Here is a 20,346-nt window from a genome sequence, read left to right as displayed (position 1 = left end):
TGATGGTGGCTATTACAAGGCAGTGAAACTACTAAAGCACCCATGCCTTGTGTGACAACTTGCGGTCACAAGTTAAAGCCGAATAAGGACGAGGACCCAAACAGCCGAAACTACCGCACCGAGAAGGAAGGCACAGCGTGTGACAGGGGAAATGTACTCTTTGTGATCCCTGCTTAGAGCGTACTAACATCCTAAATAAACAGCACTAGTACGTCTAGAAGGGGTCCTAATTAAATCTTCTTAACACAATTTTCGGCACTAATATTTTTAATGAAAATTAGCTCCTACTGAGTCTCTGGTGTTCACTTTTGCACTTGTTTCCACTTGTTTCTCGAGGGGACAACGGATAAGCGTAATTACTTTCACAAATTGGTGGTTTTCTTATGAAAGAAAACCCAAAAGAAAGCATGAAAGGCTCTCAGCAACAGGGGGTTAACCAATTTTTTGTGCTTCGCCTGCCCTTTACGTTGAGCCTAATGTAAATCAAACATTTGTTTTAAAGTATAAGATGAAGGGGTTTAGCTTTGCGAAAGATGAAAACTTTAAATTGTAATGATTTTAGTCAGGCAACCTTGATGGTGAACGGAATGTATAAAAAAACCTTTTCCAACAACCACGTAGTATGTATAACTTAAACTCACGGTAAAGTGAGTTCTTTCGATCGCAGTTGAATACAAAGGGACTGTATTTCAGGATCGTCGCAGTGTGATTTACTTTGCTGAATAGCAGGAGTCCTGGAGATTTGGATCCAGCGATGCGTTGAACACTTGTGATGCCTTTCGTATCATTTAACCCTCATGAATAAAACTTCACAAATTGAATCTGATCCCCTTGCCGGAGTGATCCTTGGCCTTTATTGCTGCTGCAACTAAGTTCATCTCCACCGGAGAGAGCATTTGAGACCCTTATGACTCGAAAAAGCAGGCCGGAGTTTCCCGTTCTTTGTGTGGGTACGGTACGGCCCATCATCAGGATTTCTATCCAGAGTAATAATAATATCTCCTATTACAAGTCTCTACGCGCGGGCGGGCGGTACTCAACATCAACATCGGCATGTTTATTTGGATATATGCAATAGGGTGATAAGAAAAAAAATACCACACCTTTTCATATATTGACGTGATCCACACGCCAGATTCTATTTTGCATTGGCCAACCCTACTGCGTGAAGTTAACCGCAAACATGATTCGTTGAAATGGGTTGAGTTTGATTACGAATATGGTTTCGGTTTCTATAGGCTAGACAGCCAGGCAGCAGGCTTGGCTGAATGGTTACGCTGTCCGCTTTATAAGCGGATGATCATGGGTTCGATTCTCATCTGCTCCAACCTTCCATCGGATGGGGAAGTAAAACGTCGGTCCCGGTCTTAGTTGTTGTTAGGCCGTTAAGTCATTCCAGGTGTGGGAGTCGTCTTCTTACTATAAAGCAGGGGTGACCAAAGTATGGCCCGCGGCCAAACGTGGCCCGCGAGGTGATATTTTGTGGCCCGCGGACCCATTTTGAATGGTCATGTAAATGGCCCGTTGACCACTTGTAAAGTGATTTTATACTTTTTCAAAATTAAGGTTTATTTTAAACTTTTATATGCTAATCTTTTTATTTTTGTTAATAAAAAACTTAATATTTATCAATATTTTGATCCCCACTTTAGGATACAAATAATTTGTTCAAAATATTTTATAATTAAATCAATTTCACACGTTCCAATGTGAGTGAAAATAGTCAAAATTTTCATCAAATATTTTTAGAAATATTAAAAAACGTTCAAGTTTGACTTAGGTAGAATTCTGTAATAGTTGCAAAAATGTAAGTTTTCTTTATTAATTTGCAAGTCATAATGACACTTTTATAAACTGACCCTCAAACAAACATTGCATTTCCTTCGGGATTCGAACTCATTACAGTTAGATAACGAATCTGATTGACTACCAACTGATTCAGGCTGACAAAATGTGGAAATCGAAAGATCAAGTTTGTTGCAAATATTTTACAAAAGTTTCGTCGATCAACTCACGCCTCCATCATTATTAAAAAATTAGCTCAAAAACCAGAAGCAAAAAAATATTTTCAAAAAACTTCAAAATTTCAAAAAAAAGCAATCTAAGTGCAATTAGCTGAAATTGATTAAATATGCATTCCTTTGCATTTAGAATCATTTGAGCATGTTTGGGTTTATTAAAAAATGAATTTTAGTGAATTTTCGCTAAATTTTTTTTTGTCGAATCTTTTTTTTCTAAATAATGATTGCAGTTTAACTATATGGAAGCTTAAAACATTTTCTATCATTTTTTTCATTGATATGTTGAAATTCTGGCTCTCAACGATTTTTCATTAGCCACACTTAGTTTATAAATAAAATTACGCCTTTACATGAATTGTTCAACATGTAATGTCACCATTTTCGAAATATAAAAACAAAATCTTGTTTTTTGAAAGCACAAGTACATTCAGCTAAAAACTTTTTTGTCAAATACCTGAAACAATAAAATCAACGATACCGATAGAAAACCGTTATTTTGTGGTTTTGGTTTTTATTATTTTGAATTTGTGGTTTCTATAATTTTTAAATTAACAAATTAATTCTTTTAAATTAAAATAATGTATTTTTGCCTTCCTCACCTTACTGAGGAAAGGTTATAAAATCACTCGAAAAATGAACTTCTCAATTAGACCTCCTAGACCCACCTTCATGTATACCTATCGACTCAGAATCAAATTCTGAGCAAATGTCTGTGTGTGTGTGTGTGTGTGTGTGTGTGTGTGTGTGTGTGTGTGTGTGTGTGTGTAGGGATGTGGGTCTGTGCACCAAAAAATATGCACTCGATTATCTCGACATTGGCTGAACCGATTTTGTCCGTTTTGGCGTCATTCGATCCGTCTTGGAGTCCCATAAGTCGCTATTAAAAATTATGCAGTTTTGTTAAGTACTTCAAAAGTTATGCTAAAAAAACAATTTTGACTAAAGTTCGGAAGATTGTAAAAAGGGTGTTTTTTGTAAGAAAACCTGTCATGTTATACATTTTCAGAAAGGTATTTGAAAGACCTTTCCAACGCGTCCAAGACATTGAAGATCTGACAACCCTGTCAAAAGTTATAAGCACTTAAGTGTTATTTTTGCACTTTTTGGAGGCCGGATCTCAGATATGTTGATGAAACCGTTGTCCGGATCTCTCATGCGACATATCGTTGGATAGATAATCAAAAGACCTTTCCAATGCGTCGAAGACATTGAAGATCTGACAACCCTATCAAAAGTTATAAGCACTTAAGTGTCAGTTATGCACTTTTTGGAGGCCGGATCTCAGATATGTTGATGAAACCGTCGTCCGGATCTCTCATGCGACATATCGTTGGATAGGCAATTAAAAGACCTTTCCAACGCGTCCAAGACATTGATGATCTGACAACCCTATCAATAGTTATAAGCACTTAAGTGTCATTTTTGCACTTTTGGAGGCCGGATCTCAGATATGTTAATGAAATCGTTGTCCGGATCTCTCATGCGACCTATCGTTGGATAGGTAATCAAAAGACCTTTTCAACAAGCACGAATTGGATTGGGGATCTGGCTACCCTATCAAAATGTGTAAGCATATAAGTGCCCTGCAATATGAAGACTATCCAATATAGTGGTATGAATAATGAGTCAAATTGATAAAACACTGAAAAACATCACCCTTTTGTGTCTATTTGGATAGCACCCTTTAAATATGAGGAAGGCACCAACCACCCTAGGGTGGATTAAGTTACGTTTTTTTGTAAATTTGGCCCGCAAGCTCATTTGAGGTTCACATTTGGCCGGGCTCCAAAACTTTGAGCACCCCTGCTATAAAGACAAACATCATACCAAGCAAAGCCTGCTCCGGTGGAATCGCTGGTGGCTGTTGGACTCGCAACCCAAAGATTGTCAGTTTCGGTGGAATACCTGGGGATCGTTAAAGTGGATGGTTTGATTCGAGGATAGACAGTGAATATCAATTGTCCCAAAAAACTCGGCACAACTCGTTTAAAATGTTATTCGAACTTATTCATTGTTTTTTTGCAGTTGATTCGAGCAGTTTTAGTTTTTCTGAGTAATGCGAAATGTGTTTATCAAAGAAATAATCTATCAATGTTGTTCTTCAACAAAAGATAATCAGAATTTCCATCATCATAATTATCGTTGAAGAATTAGGCAGCCTATTTGTAATTGTCCATTTCTTAAGAGTTAGGCAATTTTATACCTATCTCTTATATTTCGTATTTTCACAAAGTTCAGCAATTATATTAATTTTAGTAGTTTAAATTCTAAATTTAATTTTCTTTTCTGATCACCCTAATAAACATACGCTATAAGATGGAGGATAATTATTATGCCTTCAGCACAAGTGATCGCAGTCTTAAGCGAATTGATTTGCCTGTGCAGGGACTATTGTTCGTCTTTTCACTGGAAGCCCGGGAACTCAACAAGGATTGCGGTTGGATCAGATGACAACGTCGTGGGAAGTTTGTCCAGACGGTGAGCAACTTCATTTTTTGTGAGGGAAAAATCCCTTTGTTCAAGCGGTGGCTTGATGGCTCTTCGCGTTGAAGGATTTTCTTGGAATGTAAAAAAAAATGGCTCATGAGTGTTTTGACTATAACGTACGACGCAAATGTTATCAAGGATAGGACAGAAAAAAAGATCAATCTTGTTGTTGAATTGTTTTATTTGCTGTTTTTCTTTCTTCTTGAGTCACATAAAGAAGGACAAGAATCACCGAAGTAATTGGTTAGCTAACGAGAACCTCTAGGACCTCTTCCGGAACCTTACCCAGAATCCATTTTTGGCTTGCATTGTGATCGAGCTTGTTTTAATTTCAAGTGGGTGCTGAGTTTTCGGTCCACTTTCGATAGTAAATCTAGAAAGCAAGTAGAAGAATGTTGTCTTGGTCTCCATTAGGGCAAATCTCGATCCAATACAATTCCTGGGACCAACACCAAAACTTATAAACGCATTTGGATCAATGGTACCCCGGTTCTCTACACTAAATCTTTCCGGATCAAACTTTTCAGGTTGGGGAAAATATTTTGGATTTCGCATAATTGCAGTTGTCGGGATCCAGATGCTGTCTCCGGGTTGAAGTTGCACTGATGAACCATCCAAGTCCTCTAGCAAATATGGCTTCGTGCATCGCCGATCTAGGAACGGAACCGGTGGCCATTTGCGCAGCGTTTCCGTCACAACCATGTCCAGATATGTCATCTCCTGGATGATCTCATAGGTGGGCCGGCGACCGTTGAGTTTAGCTCGGGTAGCGTCAACTTCCGCCCGAAGTTTTGCCTGGACTGTAGAATTGATGGCCAGTTCATGGGCCATGAAAGAGGTCAGCGTGGCAACAGTTTCGAATCCAGCGAACAAAAAGACAGTGCATTGAGCAGCAAGGTCGTCATCGTTCCAAGCTGTAATAAATAGAGTTCTGTAGTGTAATTTAAATTTGCAATGAAAATACAGTAGTTTTTCGGTAACTGGGCGTTGTTTATCTAGGCTGCTTTTTAACTGGGCGCTCGATAACTGGGCCGTCGCCCAGTTAAAAAGCAGACAAACGTCAAAAAAGCAAAACAAACCAAAATGACCGAGGGGTTAATGGATGCAAAAATCATATTCAATAAATGAAAAACCTTTTTTCAAACTTTTGTTTAATTTCAAGTTACAATTAAAGAAATATGAAAAGTAAGCATTGTAAATAAATTTGAGTAAATTTTATTTTGATATTTCATCTAGAAAATATTATGCATCGGTGGTCCTCTCGTTATTTTTTGTTCAGCCCAGTTAACGAGCAACATTCGGTGACTGGGCTACGTTCTCAGCCCAGTTACCGAACAACTACTGTACAAAAATGACGGGCGTCCTTTGAATGGCACTATTGGATACATGTTTTAAACATAGAATGAGATGAAAAAATCACTTACATAAAAAATAGGACTTTCATACTAGAGCCGAGCATTACAAAAAATTACAAATTCGATTGTTTGTTTTAGATTGATTTGCATGATTTGATGAATTTTGGCTTTCCCAGTCAAATAAACAAGGATTTGAGCTTTTATAAAGAGGATAACATATTTCTAGAGTTGAGATTTGTTCTGAATATTCAGACACCCAATTACCTACCAATCATTTTGCTGATATTTTTGGGAATCTCCATTCGTAATACCAGAAAAATCATTCACCTCACTATCATCTGTAGCCACAATCTTATGATTTTTTGCTTCCATCAGTAGGTTGATCATATCTGGCCTTAAAATTTTGCTTGTTTCACGAAGCTTCATAACTCTTTTGATAAGGTCTCGATAGAAATTCGTCATCTTTGTGTTGATTATAGCTATTTTTAAAAACTTCATTGCCTTTGGTATGGAGATATATCCAAGAAACTTTAATCCCTGTATTCCATTCATTCTAGTTAGTGCACACGCGTTGGTATAAAATTGATTTTTGTGGTTTTCCAATGAATTCACTTCGATTCCAAATGCACACGATGCTATTATATCGTTGGAAAATTTCGTAAACAAATCTTTCATCTCAAGATCCATTGCATTTTCATGCACCATCCTAGCGATGCTTTCCACTCCTTGCTCACAATAATTTATCATGAGTTCCAACATTGAACGCATCTTACTTCCCGTAAAAGCCGGACTCAGCACAGAACGCATGTTTCTCCATCTTGAATCATTCATTGAGAATAAACTGTTTGCAAATAACGGATCGTGTTCTGCACTAAACTGCGTTCGATGGTTTACAAAGTGGTTGAAATCTTTGATACAGATCTTTTTCACAAGTTCAACATCTTTCACCATGTACACCGGACACCAAAAGTCAAAATATCCGAAGAAACCATGCTTTGGAAATGCATCACATAACTCCTGCAGCACTTCGGAAATGTGTCTTTTTTGAAGCACGTATGGAGCCGCGTTACCCAATATTGGAACAGCCTTATGATGGGGAACACCTCTCTTCCCAAAGTAGTTGTGATTCAAAAATAAAATGTAGTATAAAAGCAGGAAAATAGCACCCACACAGAAAAGACCAATCATTTTGAAATAACTTGCACAACTTCTAAACTGAAACTGATACTCAGTTGGAAAATTTCATAGCTTTTAATACGTGAGTTGATTTCCAACGTGTTATTGTTTTGTCATCATTGCATCCATCACACGGTAAACGATCGGGTTCTGATTTGCAGTATCAGCATGAGACAATTTAATTTGTTCAGCTCATAGAAGAAATGGAATAATACTATGTAAAATTAGGAACATAGAAATGTACGGATGATATTGACATTTTTCAAGTTGAATTCGTTAAAGTTTTGGTCGAAAACTCGAGTAAACCAACTAATGCACATTTTTCAAATAAAATCGTCACTTGTGTGCTATCTTGTTCAAGTTCTCTGCAAAAGATAGGACGTGTCAAAAGATAGAACATAAGCGACGAAATGTTATGTGAAGAGTAACTTTTTCCGTTTTTACATTTTTTCAGCATATCAGCGAGTTTAGCGGTTCGTGCCAATACTATAGGCCACCTTCTAGCTACAACATTGATTAGATATTCGATGATCATTTAATCCAAATTGAGTAAAAGAGGTTTTGGGTGACTCACCACACATAACCTTCGGACGCATAGAAATGAGCCGAAACTTACAACAGAGACCACAAAATACCCGGGGGTCGTTAAAGTGGATTGCTTTGTTTTTTTTTGTTAATCCAAATATCCACACATTATACACAACAAAAAATATCATTGTAATATAAGCCAATTCAATTTAATCGTCCTTTCAGCTGTATGTTATGATCAATTTTCAATTAAATTCAATTTGTTTTTATTAGTAAATAATCAGTTAAAAATGTCGTAGTTTCTAATAGAGTTTTGGTCTTTTGGAGTTCCTTTCAATTATGATTTGTACTTTAGAATTTTGATGTAATTGGATATTCTAACCAAGGCAAATCCAAGTGAAGGATTGCTTAGTAAAGGGAAGGTGTAGTGCATCGTCACAAGCGGGACCTTATCAACGACACCTGAGGAAGGTGATCTATGGAATGTTAAAAATAACAATAAACATGTTAACATTAGTTGAGTTAAACGACTGAGCAATTCTCTACGAAATCGGTCTTCTTTTTTAAGTTTAATTATTGTATTTTTAAATCCCGCTGAAACTTTTTAGATGCTTTTGGAATGCCCAAAGAAGCCATTTTGCATCATAAGTTTGTCCATATAATTTTCCATACAAATCTGGCAGCTGTACAAACAAAAATGATACATGAAAATTCAAAAATCTGTATCTTTTGAAGGATTTTGCCTTCCTCACTGAGGTAAGGCTATAATCCTGCTCTAAAATTGAACTTTTTATTTAAAGCTCGAAAACCCACCTTGATGCATACATATCGACTCAGAATCGAAAGCTGAACAAATGTCTGTGTGTATGTGTGTGTGTATGTGTGTGTGTATGTGTGTGTGTGTATGTGTGTGTGTATGTGACCAATAATGTCACGCAGTTTTCTCAGCACTGGCTGAACCGATTTTGACCAAACCAGTCGCATTCGACTTGGTTTAGGGTCTCATACGGTGCTATTGAATTGTTTGAAGTTTCGATAAGTAGTTCAAAAGTTATGTATAAAAATGTGTTTTCACATATTTTCGGAAGTTGAATAAATGGCAGTAAACTGAACCAAACATCATCATGTTATACATCGTTGGTTAGGTAATTGAAAGACCTTTTCAACGAGTCCAAAATATTGATAATCTGGCAACCCTGTCTCGAGTTATACCCACTTAAGTGATATTTATGTACTTTTTTGTAGCCGGATCTCACTTAAATGCATGTAAACAATGTCCGGATCCATCATCCGACCCATCGTTAGTTAAGCAATCAAAAGACCTTTCCAACGAGTCTAAAACATTGACGATCTGGCAACCCTGTCTCGAGTTATAAACACTTAAGTGATATTTATGTACTTTTTTGTAGCCGGATCTCACTTAAATGTATGTAAACAACGTCCGGATCCATCATCCGACCCAACGTTGGTTAGGTAATCAAAAGATCTTTCCAACGAGTCTAAAACATTGAAGATCTGGCAACCCTGACTCGAGTTATAACCACTTAAGTGATATTTATGTACTTTTTTGTAGCCGGATCTCACTTAAATGTATGTAAACAATGTCCGGATCCATCATCCGACCCATCGTTAGTAAGGTAATCGAAATACCTTTCCAATGAGTCTAAAACATTGAAGATCTGGCAACCCTGACTCGAGTTATAACCACTTAAGTGATATTTATGTACTTTTTTGTAGCCGGAACTCACTTAAATGTATGTAAAAAACGTCCGGATCCATCATCCGACCCATCGTTGGTTAGGTAATCAAAGATCTTTCCAACGAGTCTAAAACATTGAAGATCTGGCAACCCTGACTCGAGTTCTGACCACTTAAGATGCGACTTATGAGCCCTTGAGTGATATGTGTGTTTTTTGTATTCCGGAACTTAACGAAATCAGACGAAAATTGTGTCCAAACCCATCATATCACATATCACCCATTGTTGGAAAAGAGTGAGGAAGGCACCAACCACATAGGTGGATTAAGTTAGTTTTTTTGATCGATTTGGTCTCTTTGGCAAAGTTGTAGGTATGGGTAAGGACTACACTGAAAGAATAGGATACACTGTAATATTTTTTTTTGTGATTTTTAATTCCACTTTTTGTCACTAAAACTTGATAAAAAAACACTATTTTTATTTTTTTTGTTGTTGATATGTTTTAGGAGACATCAAATGCAAACTTTTCAGAAATTTCCAAAATGTGCAAAAAATCTTTGACCGAGTTATGATTTTTTGAATCAATACTGGTCGAATTTGCAATCAAAAAGAACTTTAGTGCAATTTTGATAAATTGCACTGTTTTTAAGTTATAGCCATTTTAGGTAACTGTTTTGAAATAGTCAAAGTTATTTCTTTTTAAGTGCCCATATTAGGCCGATGCAAATATTTAAAAAAGTTTTGTCCCTCGGCCCTGGCCGAGGTCAAGGGGAGGGGGCAAAAAAATAAAAAAATATAAAAATTTAAATAACAAGCCATAGTCTTCACATTTAAATGAAAAAAGTGTTTTAAAATAATTTTACACTAGTTCAGTTGTTTTGCAATCTCTAGTTTTCAAAAAATCTAAGATCTGACAAAAATAAAAATTGTATCGAAAAAAAAGATTTTGCATCGAAAATTTTCAAAAAAATTTAAGATTTTTTAATAAACCCAAACATGCTAAAAATGATTTTAAACGCAGAAGAATGTATTTTAATTTGATTTCAGCTGGTTGCACTTGAATTTTCATTGAAATTTTGAAGTTTATTGTAAAAATATTTTTTTTGCCCCCTGATTTTTCGGGCCAATTTTGAAGGGGGGGGGGGGGGGTGACAAAAACTTTTAAAAATATTTGTACCAGCCTTAGCAAACATTTAAAAAAAATCTCAAAATTAGGCTGAAGACTCGTTAAACTGGTCCAGTGAGCATGACGAAGGTAGATTTTCAAAAAGTTTGTTTTGCCTACCTCACCTTACTAAGGAAAGGCTATAAAATCACTCGAAAAATGAACTTCCTCTTAGACCCTCCTTCACGTATACATATCCACTCAGAATCATGTTCTGAGTAAATGTCTGTGTAGATGTTTGTAGGTGGGTGGACAAAAAATTGTCACTCGATTATCTCAGGAATGACTTTTTCGGATTTTGACCGTTTTGGTCTCATTCGATCCGTCTTGGGGGTCTTGGGGTCCCATAAGTCTCTATTTAGAATCAGCAAGTTTAGTAAAGTACTTCAAAAGTTATGCTAAAAATCGATCTTGACTACATTTCAGAAGATTCTTAAAAGGGTGTTTTTTGTAAGAAACCCCGCCGTGTTATACATTTTTAGAAAGGTATTGAAAAGACTTTTCCAAATCCCAAAACATTGAAGATCTGACATTCTTATCAACAGTTATTAGCACTAAAGTGTTATTTAGCCACTTTTTCGAGGCCGGGTCTTAGATATATTAATGTAAAAGATATCCGGGTTCTTTATGCGACCCGTTGTTAAGGCCGATGCAAATATTTAAAAAAGTTTTTGTCCCTCGGCCCTAGCCGAGGTCAAGGGGCGGGGGGCAAAAAAAATATAAAAATATAAAAATTTTAATAACAAGCCATAGTCTTCACATTTAAATGAAAAAAGTGTTTTAAAATGCATTTTACACTAGTTCAGTTGTTTTGCAACATTAGTTTTCAAAAAATCTAAGATCTGACAAAAACCAAAATTGTATCGAAAAAAGATTTTGCATCGAAAATTTTCAAAAAATCTTAATATTTTTTAATAAACCCAAACATGCTAAAAATGATTTTAAGTGCAGGAGATTGTATTTTAATTTGATTTCAGTTGGTTGCACTTGAATTTTCATTAAAATTTTGAAGTTTATTGTAAAAATTTTTTTGCCCCCTGATTTTCGGGCCAATTTTGAAGGGGGGTGACAAAACTTTTAAAAATATTTGTACCAGCCTAATTAGATATTTGAATGACCTTTCAAATGAGCCTAAAACGTTGAAGATCTGACAACTCTACCAAAAGTATTTAGCACTTAAGTGTTATTTATATACTTTTGGAGGCCGGATCTCAAAATCTCAAATCGTCTTAACTTTAATATCTTTTCATTTAAAATCAAAATTATTGATCCATACTGCATTGTTAGGCTTTCTTCGCGGCGACGGTTGCGTTGTCACCCAGTCACGAAATATGCTAGCAGAAATGGTTCTGCAAGAATCTTGCTAGAAAGGTGGAATATTTTTGCTAGAATACTGTAAGAATACCCAGCTCTGTAAGAACTCTGCCAGAATCCAGCTAGAACGTCGTGCCCGGGCCAGCGTACCTTTGACATCCTAATGTCGTTGATGCAAGATTGTATGCAACGCACATAAAAAAGTACCGTAATCTGGGGTGAATCGGGACTACAGTCTGAATAGGGACAGCAGTTTTTAGAGCACTTAAAGCTTTCAAATTTGGAAATGGATGTACACATTTTGTTGGCCTGAGTCTGCTCTAACATGGTAAAACTGCTGTCCCAATTCGCCCCATGTCCCGATTGACCCCAGTTTACGGTATATCATTTGTTACACAACATTTCGAGTTCTGTACTCTGTGGTGTAGGCTTCATGGCTGGATCATTAGGGTGGAATATCAAAATCGATTTTTCAGCACAGCATTTTTTTCAGTTCCTTTTGGGGTCCTAAACAACTCCCCAAAGTTTGGAAACGATTGGTTCAGTCCTCACTTTGCGCAAAGGAAAGTCCATTTTCGAGCAAAAAACACGTTTTTATAGGAGCAAGTTAGCACCATACTCTCTTCGGGAAATTTGAAGAGCACCTTCCAGAGCATCCGAATATGAATCCGGTTTTCATATAGCGTGTGAAGTGAATTTTATAAATATCGAAATTCAAAAATAGGTTTTCCCATACAAATTCTCATAGAAAATTGAATCGCTTTGCGCAAAGTGTGTTTTTCAGTCTGCGATCAGCAGAGAAGCGAGTCAGACGTGCGTCCCTCACAAACCAAAAAAGTGCTTAAAAAGTGCAAAAATGCTGTAGCAAATATGTAGATTAGTCCCAAATGTGTAGTAATTAGTAAGTTATTGTAATCAAAACAAGCAAACGCCGCGCAGCGTGCATGTGCAAAAACAGAAAAAACCCCTCGCTCGAAGCCAATTTCACCACACGCCAATCGGGCAACACTACAGGCACACAAGCGTCCGCAACCATTTCCGCCGCCAGCGGCAAAGTAATGCTGTTCGCGTCTCGAAAGGAGAAGGTCGTGGAACAAGACCTCCGCGTGTGTCGCAGATTTTGGACCGCACGTGCGGATTCCTCGCGGGAGATTGTTGGGCCTTCGTTCGGCGGCTGAAATCGCGCAATCGTCGTGAGTTGCGCATCGGTGGGAGCTCGGCGGCCACTCGAACTGGACGGATTTGTCCCTGAAGACGCCACAAAGTAAGCCACGTTTTGACGATCAGACTCGCCCGGAGAATAGGTCAAAGGTAATTCGCAAAATCTGCCTAAAGTCCACCGACTCACAAGGATTGACCCTCTTCGCAGCGCGCCAACTCCGAACCAATCTCTGCAATCCACCCGAAGGGAGGTCCCGCCGGAAGAGGAATCAAGCAGGTAAAAGAATGAGAGCGTTCTGCTCAGAATAGTCGCGCTAACCGTAGAAAATCGTCCACAGTGGTCACTGTGCCAATCTCGCTGTGGGAATCTGTGTCGCGCAAGACCCATCTCTGAAGAACGCCGCCAAAAGCAAGGTAAACAGTTGCACTAAGGTCCCGCATCACAGTTCTGACACTTTGCCCTCCTCAGACCCGAAAACATCCACACGGTGGCAGCCGTGCAACAAGAGGAGGAAGCGCAACACGAACACGCACACACCATCAACCAGAACGCAAAAGGCCCCGGAAAGGGTGAGAGGAAAAAGGGACCGTTGTAGCAACCGGCCACTAACGTTGTTTCATTTAGGGCCTTTTCTGTGGGCGCTCGACATCGGCTGCTGGAGGCTGGTGCACGATTGCTGGCGAGCGACGGAACATCCCGTCGGTAGGCGGAAGGAGCGGTACGAGTCGCCGTTCCAACACGGCGTACGTGCGTCATTGAGGGCGCTGGGCGAGACAACGCTAGGCGTTGTTCGCGAGGTCGCAGATGAGGAGCAGCCTGCCAAGCTGTGGTCGCACGTGGGCATGCTGTAACACGTGGCGGTCAAAGGGTGAACTCACGAGCCGGCGGGCACGCCGACGGCGGAATGCGGGTTGCGGCAAGAGTGAGTGCTAGAAATTAAGCGGGTGCGGACCCCGAAGAATAAGAGCCCAAAGGGCGAGAAGAAGAAGCACACGCGCGAAGCGCCATCTGCGCATGTTTCGCTAGGCTTAGGCACACACACACACGCACATTTGTACCGTTTTTTGAGGAAATAACATGTTTTGAGCACATTTTTGTTGGGTTTTGTTGATTAGTTATGGTGCATCCTGAATGTCGCTTCTTTCTCTGCCAATTTGAAGATTTACCGCTTTAGTTGTGAAAATAGTGGAACAATGCCTCACGGCAAGAAAAGAGGCGGTCCTCACCAGCAGGATCGGCAGATTTGAAGAAGCTAAAGAATGCCGAAGCGCTACCTGCAAAGCCAGGCAGTTTGAGCAAGGACGCTCAAAATTTGTCTGGAAACCAGTTCGTTACCCTCCCTGTGGACGTGAGCGAGAAGGAAGAATTTGAACGACGGGAAAAGTTGCCACCCATTTTTGTCAAAACATCGTCATCGGATTCGGTGCGAAAGTGGCTGACCGGATTTATCAAATCTGGTGCTTTACGAGCTTCCATTCGCTTGTGTGCTGATGGACTCAAAATTCTGCCACCTACCAGAAAGGATTACAACTACGTTCGGGATTTCCTGAACAACACCAAGATTGAATACTACAGCCATGACGATCCAGGTAAACGCCCCATGAAACAGGTACTCCGAGGCCTGTACGACATGGATGCGAGTGTGCTGAAAGAAGAGCTCAAAACTCTTAAGTTGAACGTCAAGATGACGAGACACAACAAGGACATCAAGTATCGTGATCAACTGTACCTGGTTCATCTCGAGAAAGGATCGACAACGCCGTCTGAGCTGAAAGCAGTTCGGGCAATTTTCAACATCATCGTGACTTGGGAACGTTATCGTCCAGTGCACCGTGACGTGACACAGTGTTCGAACTGTTTGCAGTTTGGACATGGTGGAAGAAACTGTTTCATCAAGAGTCGTTGTGCAACCTGCGGAGGTGAGCACAAAACTCAAGCTTGCAACACAATCAACGAGAACATCGAAGCGAAATGCTTCAATTGCGGCGGCGACCATTCGACCAAGCTTCGAAGCTGCCCAAAACGTGCTGAGTTTGTAAAAAAATCGGCAGCAAGCGACGACGAGGCACCAACCAAATCGTCGCAAAACACCACCAACTTTCACGGACGTGGATTTTCCTGCTTTGGATCACCTGGAGCGGGATCTGTTCGAGTGGTTCCAAATCTGCAACCATTACCGTTGAATCAGCGGCAAAAAAGTTGCAGAGAACACAACACCTCCTGGCTTCAGTCAGCAACCGAGGGGAAAACCAACCAGCATCAACGGATGAAGGCAGTAGTGACCTGTTTTCACCACAAGAACTTCTGAACATTTTCATCGAGATGACAACAACGCTGCGTGGTTGCAAAACTCGTGCGGAACAAGTAAGAACGCTTGGAGGATTTATCTTAAAATACAGTTCGTAGTTTACTCGTTCTAATGATTTTGAATATTTTCAATGAATTTACTTTTTTATTATTAAGTTAGGATTAGTTGTTAAAGTGATTTTTTTTTCTTTTTTACCCAAATGTATTCGATTCAATGCAAAAATGTAAAACAATTTGAAGTAAATAAATGAATGTGAACAGTTAATAAGAAAACGAAAAATATAACAAAGATGAAGAGCATATAGCCATACCACTTAGAATGTAAATGAAATGTAATTATTATAAGAAAGTTCAATAAAGACATATTTAATTTCAAAAAAAAAAAAAATTTTGCTGTGCTCGTTTTATTTGGACAACTTTATTTTTTCCATACAATCATATTACACCCTACTGGATCATCTGCTTGCCTTTGGCTACTTTGTATTTGTTTTGTAACATGTTTACGTTCCTTTAAAACAATCATTCTTCTTATCAGCACTAGACGTTGGAAGTTATGCAATTGTTACTCTAAATGGTTTCCTGGATGAAACGAATGGTTTTAAATATGTCTACGTTTTTTTATGTAAGAGATTTTATTTGAATTGATTAACTAGAAATCATTGATCATAAGAAACACTGTGACTGTTGACACCCTCATTCCATTAAAAGGATTTGTAATTTTGATAAGTAACGTCATGATTCGAATTCCCGGACGCTTCGAAACCCGGACACTTCAACTTGTTTTATCAATTATTTTGATATAAGTTCGCATTACGAATGTCAAAACTGTGTTATTTCATAAATTCTAACATCAACTTTCATTTAAAGTTTGTTTGAACGCTGTAGTTAATGCCAAAACAATAAAATAAAATAAAATTATAAGATTACAAAAAATGCGAAACATTTCAACGGAAATATTTCATAGGCGTCCGAAGCACCGGGAAGGCAAAGCAGAAATTTGTGGTTTTGATTTCCTTAAATTCTAGCAAATTTTTATATAAAATATCGATTGTTTTGATGTTAACAGCTTATTTGAGACCTAAAGAATGCCATTCACTAACATTTCAGTCCAAATTTGTACGATTCATAAGCAAAATCGAGTGTCCGGAATTCGAAGCAAAAGTGTCCGGATTTCGAATCAGCCTTTAACAGTGTCCGGGATTCGAAGCACAACAAGTCATTTTAATTTTCAAATTCTGATGAAAAATTGTTAGAAAAGACATATTTTGCATGCATTCCCTTAAAACTGACTATTTATACTATATCCTGATGATATTTCTACATTTCCAACTTATTACATGATTTTTTGCCAGCTATAACAAAAATAATATGGTACTAAGTGTCCGGATTTCGAATCATGACGTTATTCTCCTTATACGGCGAGCTGAATCGCTTATCTCTAGGCCGGGAAGACTTTTTTGATTCAATTGGCACAAATTGAGATAAGTGACATTGACTTTCTACGGTCAAAACCAACACTTTAGCCGGACTTCAGAATCAGTTCACGTTGTGTATTAGGCCAATTCAGTCATCGCGTTGCAAATCATGATAACAGACGTGCTGTGTGCGATTTGCAGCTGGATTGTGTCATCCAATTTGGTGGTACTGATTTGTTTGGCTCTAGTGCTAGCATATCGTTTCGGATCCCATAATCATGATTTCTTCACAAGCAAAGGAATACCTGGTCCGAGACCACTTCCGTTTGTGGGAAACACGTGGCAGTGGCTGCTGGGAAAAGTATCGTTCTTTGATGTATTTCAAGAGTTGTACCAGTCGTTCAAAGAACACAAACTGTTCGGGCTGTTTGACTTCATGGGGCCAGTCTATGTGTTGCGAGATTTTGATTTGGTGAAACAGGTTTGCATCAAGGACTTTGACAGCTTTACTGATAGACGGTTTCAGTTCAACGAGGAGTCGGATCCACTGTTTTCTAACGCTTTGTTTGCAATTAAGGGGACACGATGGCGGAATATGAGAGCGATCCTTAGTCCGGCTTTTACGGGTAGCAAAATGAGAGGAATGTTCCAGTTTATCACTGATTATTGTCAAAAAGCGAATGACACCGTTAAAGAGATCGTAGGTTCAACTGGAGCCAAAGAAGTCGATATTCGTGATATTTTCAACAAATACTCCAACGACATAATTGCAAGCTGTGCGTTTGGTTGGGAAATGAACGTCCTTAGGGATGGCGAAAACGAGTTTTACCGCCAGGCTAAACATATGACACATTTGAATACATGGCAATGGGTAAAGTTTATGATGTTCAGTTCGTTTCCGCGACTAGCAAAAATCCTACGAATTCGACTGTTTGACCAAATGACTACGGATTTCATGAGAGAAGCAGTTCGTATCGTAATTGAACAGCGTGAGAAGAACAATGTTGTGAGACCAGATTTGATTCATCTGCTGATGCAAGCTCGTGATCAGAAGCTGAAATTTGGTGATTTTGATCGAGAATCTGAGGTGAATACTGTCGAGGAAGTCAGTTACACACCAAGTAAGTCTATATTACCTTAAACTTCGGTTTTAATCAGAATAAGTCAGGAACCCTATCCTGCCTTTTATTTCAATCTGGTGAGAACCCAACAAAAAAGGGGTGTTGCTTTATTACCAAAAAATAATTGTTTGGTTAATTTGGTTAACTTAGTTCGCATATCAAATACTAGCGTCAATGCTATAAATAACACCGTAAATAAGTAAGCCCGATTTGTTGAGAGCTCGATCAATCTAGTCCAACTCAAAATACAAGTGATTTTTGTTTTGTTTTTGGGTGTGTAAGCAATTTTCAATTGCACAGTGATAATATTGTCGAAGGCTTCCAAGTGGTTTGGCTACTCTGAAGATTGTAAAAAATGTTAAATTTAGCCTCAAAAATTTAAATTTTTCGACTGAGTTTTTTTTATACATGTAATCGAAAAATTTAATATACATTTTTAAAATGAATTCTCCCGTTCTATAGATTGGACCCACGACGACTTCGTATCACAATGTGCCGTATTTGTATTTGGTGGCCTTGACACCGTGACAAATATTGCCTCTTTCATGGCCCATGAATTGGCCATTAATCAGCACGTCCAGGTCAAATTACGCGAAGAAATCGAGTCCATATTGAACGATAGAGATGGACAATCAGTCACTTATGAAGACATTCACTCCATGGTGTACTTGGACCAAGTTCTTACAGGTAAGTTTAATATCGCGATAAGGATTTTAATTGATTTTAAAAATTTACAGAAACTCTTCGCAAATGGCCCCAGGCGATTTTCATCGATCGCGTCTGTACAAAACCGTATGATCTGAACGTTGATGGTCGAATGATTTCGCTGAAGCAAGGTGACACAATTTGGATCCCGGCTCTTCCTATGCACCGAGATCCTCGCTACTTCTCAGATCCGGAAGTTTTTGATCCAGATAGATTTGCTTCAGATCGGCGCGATGACCTGGGCGATTTTGTCCTTATGGCTTTTGGGATTGGCCCTCGGCTATGCTTGGGTAATCGATTTGCTTTGATGGAGATCAAAACCATGTTTTTCTGGCTTCTAACAAAGTTCGAGTTAACACGATCTGACAAGACTCAACATCCACCAAAGCTGGGTAAAAGTCTCATGATTCCGGAAGTAAAAGATGGATACTGGCTGAACCTGAAATTGAGGAAATAAACGGTAAAACGTAAAAAATCGCCAATAGTCCCTTTTCAGCTAAGTTGTTCGACATCGACTTTTGCAACTTTTCAGCTTTCACACGGCAAAAGAACCAATCTCAGTCAATGATGCCAATTTATATGGTTTGCAACAGCAGTCCTCTTCCAGAAGAAATTCTAGAATGCTTTGTAAAGCATGAACAGAGTTCTTGGAACTTTTCAATTCGGCTCGGGATATTTTTTTTTCTATATGAATCTTTTTTTGAATGGATCCTCCCAGCATCAGTCAAAGCCATTCACCCGAAGGATGCATTATTTTATGCGAAAGGAAAAAGATATCAAGATTTTAGAACTGACGACGAGCAGAGGACTCATTCTAATTGCACTGAAATTTGATCGGTTTGCATTCGGTAGTCGTGTTTGATTTTCTTGCATCCTCACACAGGTGTGCAGTTGGAATGTTTAAGCTGGAGAGTGGCTTTTGAATTTTAAGTTTTTTTAGTTTGAATTTTCTACTCATTGAATAAAATTAAAAATTAGTGAGTGTTCAAGCTGGAGAGTGGCTTTTGGATTTGCAGTTTTTTTCAGTTTGAATTTTCTGCTCATAGAGTCAAATTGAAAATCAGTGGAACACAATACTCATTAGACTGGCTCGTCGAAATATGGAAAAATTAAAAAATGATCAAATCAAACCAGAACAAAGTTTTTTTGATACCTTTTGGGCCTCAAAACAACCCCCTAAAATTTGGGAGCGATTGGTTGCGTCCACACTTTGCGCATTGCATTTCAATTTTGTATGGGATTTAGTATGGAAAATCTGTCTTTTTTACATTTTGATTTTTATCATTTTTATTTTCCACAATTTTTTTCAAACCAATACAATAGCGCTGAAATTGAGAAAATTCTCTAAAACTTTCTCCAAGAAAGTATTCTGCTATCTTGCTCCTGTCAAAAGATACAGCGTCATCAAAACTCGTCTAAAACGTGTGTTTTATTCGGAAATCACGTTTTAGACGAGTTTTGATGACGCTGTATCTTTTGACAGGAGCAAGATAGCTCAATACTTTCTTCGAGAAAGTTTTAGAGAATTTTCTCAATTTTAACGCTATTGAATTGGTTTGAAAACTTTAGTGGAAAATAAAAATAATAAAAATCAAAATGTAAAAAAGAGTGTTTTCCCATACTAATTCCCATACAAAATTGAAATGCAATGCGCAAAGTGTGGACGCAACCAATCGCTCCCAAATTTCAGGGAGTTATTTAGGGGCTTAAAAGTAACCGAATGAAACATATTCTGAAAAATCGACCATCTCGAGCCATCCTAAACTCATACATCTTCATCTCTTTGTTGATCGATGTCATTGATTTTCACAACTTTTTTTGAAGACGGCATCTGATTACATGACGAGCTCTACAATCTATCATGAGAACGCCTTGAATGATTTTTTTTCAA

General features: G+C 38.4%; 2 protein-coding genes across 5 annotated transcripts; one reads left to right on the top strand and one right to left on the bottom strand.

The window, feature by feature from the left end:
* Positions 1-4,669: 4,669 nt before the first annotated feature.
* LOC6045356 (cytochrome P450 9e2) lies at positions 4,670-7,100 on the bottom strand. Of its 3 annotated transcripts, none has more exons than XM_038249069.1 (2): positions 6,637-7,096; positions 4,670-5,422 (listed from the first exon to the last, which is right to left on the bottom strand). In XM_038249069.1, the coding sequence occupies exons 1-2, from the start codon at positions 7,049-7,051 to the stop codon at positions 4,770-4,772; spliced, it is 1,068 nt and encodes a 355-aa protein (XP_038104997.1). In that variant the 5' UTR covers positions 7,052-7,096; the 3' UTR covers positions 4,670-4,769. The 3 variants fall into 3 exon arrangements, with proteins under 3 accessions (XP_038104997.1, XP_038104999.1, XP_038104998.1); XM_038249071.1 differs by having other exon boundaries at positions 6,934-7,094; XM_038249070.1 differs by having other exon boundaries at positions 5,329-5,422; positions 6,132-7,100.
* Positions 7,101-16,742: 9,642 nt separating this feature from the next.
* LOC6045359 (probable cytochrome P450 9f2) lies at positions 16,743-19,855 on the top strand. Of its 2 annotated transcripts, XM_038248605.1 has the most exons (4): positions 16,743-17,750; positions 18,213-18,437; positions 18,488-18,915; positions 18,988-19,855. In XM_038248605.1, exons 1-3 carry the CDS (start codon positions 16,799-16,801, stop codon positions 18,910-18,912), a joined length of 1,602 nt encoding a protein of 533 aa, XP_038104533.1. In that variant the 5' UTR covers positions 16,743-16,798; the 3' UTR covers positions 18,913-18,915; positions 18,988-19,855. The 2 variants fall into 2 exon arrangements, with proteins under 2 accessions (XP_038104533.1, XP_001862746.1); XM_001862711.2 differs by lacking the exon at positions 18,988-19,855 and having other exon boundaries at positions 18,488-18,937.
* The last annotated feature ends 491 nt before the right edge of the window (positions 19,856-20,346 follow it).

This window comes from Culex quinquefasciatus, chromosome 1, assembly GCF_015732765.1.
Source record: "Culex quinquefasciatus strain JHB chromosome 1, VPISU_Cqui_1.0_pri_paternal, whole genome shotgun sequence".
Classification (NCBI taxonomy): domain Eukaryota; kingdom Metazoa; phylum Arthropoda; class Insecta; order Diptera; family Culicidae; genus Culex; species Culex quinquefasciatus.
This window is presented reverse-complemented; position numbering and strand designations above follow the sequence as displayed.